The following is a 5,089-nucleotide window of genomic DNA, read 5'->3' as shown; positions in this document are numbered from 1 at the left end:
AGTAAAGCAAGAGGTGTCCATAAGTAAGTCAATTGGGTAAAGCAAAGTCCGTAGGGGTGATGTGCGGTAGCGCAGCTCAGCTGCCGTTCCGATGTCACACGAATGCTGCTGGCAATGTAACAGGTCCATCGGTGTCTTATACTGCCGCAAGTAGCAATCATTGCTGGACCATGGCCTGTAGTACGTCCTCTTTCTGAGTCACAGTCCCGATGCTCATCTCTGACAGAGGGACTTACAAATTCGCAAACACTTCCTCGCGAATAGTAAGGTGTCCTTACGGCGACCGTCGTCTACCAGGATCGAACCTACTTCAAGGAAGCTAAAATCTCATATCTGAGTATTCAAAAAACCGACGTAATCGTTTAAATCTCTTGACACCCCGGGCAATACACTTGCATAGCTCATCCTGACGTAGAAATTACCCCTACGTAAGTTATCTCATACTGAGTAGAATACCGTCGTAATATCTCATAAACTGAGTACGAATACCGACCTAATGCTAAAATCTTTGACACCCGGGGGGCAATACACTTGCATAGCTCATACCCTGAGGTAGAAATACCGACGTAATTATCTCATCTACTGCTGAGTAGAAAATACCGTCGTAAATATCTATAACCTGAGTAGAAAACCTACCGTACTTATCTCATAACTGAGTAGAAATACCGACCTAATTATCTCATGAACTGAGTAGAAATTACCGTCGTAATTACTCTCATCAAACTCGAGTAGAAATACCGACCGTAATTATCTCATAGACTGAGCTAGAATACCGACGTAATCCGTAAATCTTTGACACACCGGGCGCAATACACCTCATACCTGACGGGTAGAAATACCGACCTAACTTATCTACCTTCCGTTGCTCATCTCTCTGCCGAGGAGTTATTCACGTACAAATTTGAAGGAAGCAAAATCTTTGACACTGGACGGGACACTTGACCTACCTCCTTCTGCGCAGAAATACCGGACTCTGAATCGCTCAAATCTTTAAAACAGCCAGTCACTCTGCACATATCGAACATCCACATCGGGAGTAGAATTGACCGACCTAATTATCTCGGTCACCTGATTTCCTCGTCCGGCGATTGTGGCGATTGCCACAAGCGTTGCGAGTTCTTTGACTGATTCAGTCATAAAAAAAAGTATGCAATGAAACAACTGCAGCATTAGACTCGTGTGGTCTGTGTCGTAGCATGCTCATCCCATAGTTTCAATAATGGCCAGGGTAACAATGAATATTTAAACTAAGTTTAGGTTAAACTCTTGGACCTATAAAAGTGGTGAGATCAGAAAATCAAGGCCAAGTCTGCATTCCCAAGTTTTTCGTGTCTGCTGAAAATGCTGACTTCAACCTTCCCTCAATTTCAACTTGGCTATGTTTTTCCTTAGGGGTTCACGCTCAATTATTTATTTATTTGAGTAGGAAAAACATAGCCAAGTTGAAATTGAGAGAAGGTTGAAGGAATTGAGATTCAGCATTCTAAGCAGACACGAAAAACTGGGAATGCAGACTTGGCCTTAATTTTCTGATCTCACCACTTTTATAGGACATTTTTGGATGGGAACTTGGCCTTTTTTTCACATTTGTGTTCTTGTGGGGGATCTTACTCCTTTTTTCTAATGCATGCGGTCGCGCTTCGCGCTCCCTTGTATGCGATCGAGCTGCGCGCTCCCGGGGGCTTCGCGGGATTGTGAGTACGGGAGCGCGAAGCGCGAGTTATGTTTCTAAGAAATTAAATCTGAAATAATAATAAACGCAGGAAAAGTTTTGCTGGCCTCAAAGTGCAACTTAAATCCGCCTGTGCAACTTTTGCAGTTTTGCCCAATTTCAGATTTTTCCTTTTTACTTACTCATCAAGACCTACTACCATCCTGCCAAATTTCAAGTTTCTACGACATCAGGAAGTGCTTCATAATTTTGATGAGTGAGTCAGTCAGTCAGTCTTAAAATAAGCGATTTTCTACCCCTTCCTTTAAAGCTAGAACTTCGAAATTTCGCAGGCATAATAAGCAAGTATAGCTTAACATATGGTCCAAATTTCGTAACAATACGTGCGTAATTAACGGAGTTATGATAGGGGTAAAAATGGCTCGAAATGTTTCGTGTAATATACACACTGGCGTGCTGAGGCTGGAACTTGGCCTGGCGGCGCACTGCTGTGTGCCTAGATTAAGTAATCTGATTGCCTGAAAATTTTGAAATCAACCAATCAGATTGCTTAAGCCAAAGAGTTAAACTTGAATCAAGTGAAAATACTGATTGTGATCCTGGCAAAAAAAAAACAGTATGTACTGACATTCTAATCACAGGGTGGGAAACCTTACCTTCCGATTGCAGTTTGTTCAAAATTTCTGGCGAGTGACCACCGCGGAACGACGGCAAGAACACAAAGATTTCTTTATGGCCCCTCTTCTTGAAGTAGTCTACAACAATCTCTATCCCCCGGGCTGTGAAATTGTTTGGATGAGTAAATTTGCAATATGCAATGGCCACATTCGATCCATCAATGATGATTGGTCTCAGGCCAGTTTTCTTCTTAGTTGTACTATCACCAGCGTTATACATGTTGTTGTCTTCTAACTGAGGTCTAGCCCGGGATAGAGAACGAATGCCGGGGGCTGAGAAAGTGGAATTTTTTGGTGGAAACCCATTGAGAGGAATAAAGTCTGGTCTACTGCTTGGCCCAGCACTTGGTTGGGGATATGGATTGTTAGACAGGTCGTTACATCTTGTATTACTTGTTTGAGCAAATGGCTTGTTCGATAGGTTGAAATTGCTCCAAACAGCACCACTACTTGACTCCGATGCAGTGTTATTAGGCACGATTCTTCTTATAGCACTTAACTTTTCAGCTTCAATTTGTGACAGACACTTTCGTGCTTTTTTCAACACAAGTTTGGGTTCTTGGGCCTTCTTCTTTTTGCATTTCTTTCCTCTGAGACAGGTTTTAGTCTTTGTGGACAGGCTGCCTGAAGGGACCATGTCGGGCCATGTGTCAAGGCTGCAAAGAGAAAATGCAGAGAAAAAAATTGTTAGTTGGTATAAAATACATTTTTTCCACTAGGAACTTCCATGCTTGAGTGGGTATCACACAGGGCTGCATATTTTCTCTAGGTTTATTTTCTTCTCCACATAATTTTATTTAAAAAAGTTATTTCCCCCTTCCCCCCCCCATTTTTTTTTTTTTTTCAAGTACCTATATCTACTCTACTTGTTAAAGTTCTCATACTCTCTTACCTCGTAAAATATTTGAGTTGGTTCTGCTCGTTATTATTGACTTTATCATACACAATCAACGGGAGATCACCCGACTGCCTCCAACCAACGTTCTTGTCAGGTGTTAACATTTCCAGATCAATGATAATAGAATCATTAGTGACACTCTTGATATTAGAACGGAGATTCTTGTTAGGTTCTATAATACACACATCCGAGCTTTCAAGAGCAACTCTTGAGTCATCCAAAGTGATCGTTGTATTTGGGTCATTGCTAAGTGAAATTATTTCATTTGATATTCCATTGACTTTTTCTAAAGGACTGGTATTTTTACAGGAAATTTCTTCACTAGTGTCATAACTATTTTTGGTTTCTAACAATTGTGTACCTAAGGTTACAACTTCATTGTGGACAGCTGAGTCACTAGTGTTTGTAGATATAATAGTTTCACTATTTTCTGTTGTAGATTTCTGATTTTTAACAGAATTGAGATTGTTTTTAAAACTGTTAGACTTGGGATTTGTATTGTCCTTAGAATTTGAACTAGAATATTTGTTGTTCACATCAAGTTGTTCTTGATGTTGAGTGCCTGTTTTTGGAGAGACCTGTGTCATTGACTTTCCTGATGAGGTAGAGTGATCTTCAGTAATATCAATAACACTAGGGTCATTAGAGGCATCTGAATCTAGAATGTTTGCTTTGGCAAATAACTTATTCAATACAGAGCAAGATTTTGATTTTTTTGATTTTGGAGTTTTTTGTTTTATTTTAGACTTCTTTACTTTGCAAGATTTAGGTACAGTACTGTTAATAATAGGTTGTACAATTGGCTCATTCCAAACCTGAGATAATCGTTCAAAATTATTTGATACTGACCCAAGTGTATTTGAAAGTGGATTTGAATTTAGCATTTTTCTTGGAGAGGCAAGATTTTTGAGATGGTCAGGTTTCAGGCTATCTAAATTACAGGTAACAGTTTGAGTATTAGTGTGCTTTATATTGGCATTGCCATCCAGGACAATAACACAATCATTTGTCTCAATACTAGGTGCAACCATTCCATCGTTAGAATCTTCAACTACAATGATATCATCTTTTTTGTTTTCTTTGTTATGTTTGTTCTGTGGGGATGTTCCATTTTCATCTGATGTCCCACCTATGTTTTTCTTCTTTTTCTTTGACCTTGACCTTTTCCTGTTTCCAGAATGACAAGCCTCAACACTGACTAGAACTGATTCATTTACATTTTTGGTACCTGGAAGAGACTTGTTAATTTTTTTATTCTTTGGAGTTGTAGCTTCATCACTATTTGAATTAGATGGTCTCTTTCTTGATGTGCTTTGTTCCATTTCATGACAGCTTACTTGGGTATTTACAATGATTCGTTTATAAGGAGTGAACTGCTTAGGCTTATGGGGTTGCATCTGGATTTTGGAATTTGGAGTACTTATGTAGGAATACCTATGTCAAACACTCTGATTAGTTTAATTTTCTCTCTGTAACAGAACAAATTATAGTAAGTTAAGTTCTACTGTCAATTTTTTACTTCAAAATTAAAGTTAACACTGTTACTTGTTTCCAGGGTTCAAGTAGCAACATGTATCCTCAGTGAGGAAGGTTTCATTTGAAATAATGGTCTGGTCTTTGAAGATGCATGCTACGTAGCATCTTGCGACTTGCTACTTGCGACGTGTTACCTCAGTGTGAAAGCCGCCTTAGTAAGATAGAGATCTCTCCTCTCATGACATCAATTGTAGTTCAGTCTGTTTGCCTTACATCCTTGTTTCTTCTCTATTTTAAGAGAAGAATATCAAAGCAATGTGCAATACCTCTATGGCATAGGACACGCATATTTGCCTAATATTCTAT

At 39.4% G+C, this 5,089-nt stretch overlaps 1 protein-coding gene across 1 annotated transcript in view; it reads right to left on the bottom strand.

Annotated features, from left to right (window-relative positions):
- Window positions 1-4,737, bottom strand: part of LOC103523399 — a gene marked incomplete at its 3' end in the record, with an annotated part of 12,192 nt that extends 7,455 nt beyond the window's left edge. Inside the window, exons 1-2 of the mRNA XM_008488449.3 lie at window positions 3,242-4,737; window positions 2,329-3,005 (exon numbers count right to left, since the gene is read on the bottom strand). Coding sequence (XP_008486671.1) covers window positions 2,329-3,005; window positions 3,242-4,644 — 2,080 coding nt within the window. The remainder of the gene's footprint in view (window positions 1-2,328; window positions 3,006-3,241) is intronic.
- Window positions 4,738-5,089: the final 352 nt, after the last annotated feature.

The sequence above is a fragment of the Diaphorina citri genome, unplaced genomic scaffold (assembly GCF_000475195.1).
Source record: "Diaphorina citri unplaced genomic scaffold, Diaci psyllid genome assembly version 1.1 scaffold21877, whole genome shotgun sequence".
Classification (NCBI taxonomy): Eukaryota; Metazoa; Arthropoda; class Insecta; order Hemiptera; family Psyllidae; genus Diaphorina; species Diaphorina citri.
The sequence above is the reverse complement of the archived record's forward strand: the minus strand, read 5'-3'. Positions and strand labels throughout refer to the sequence as shown.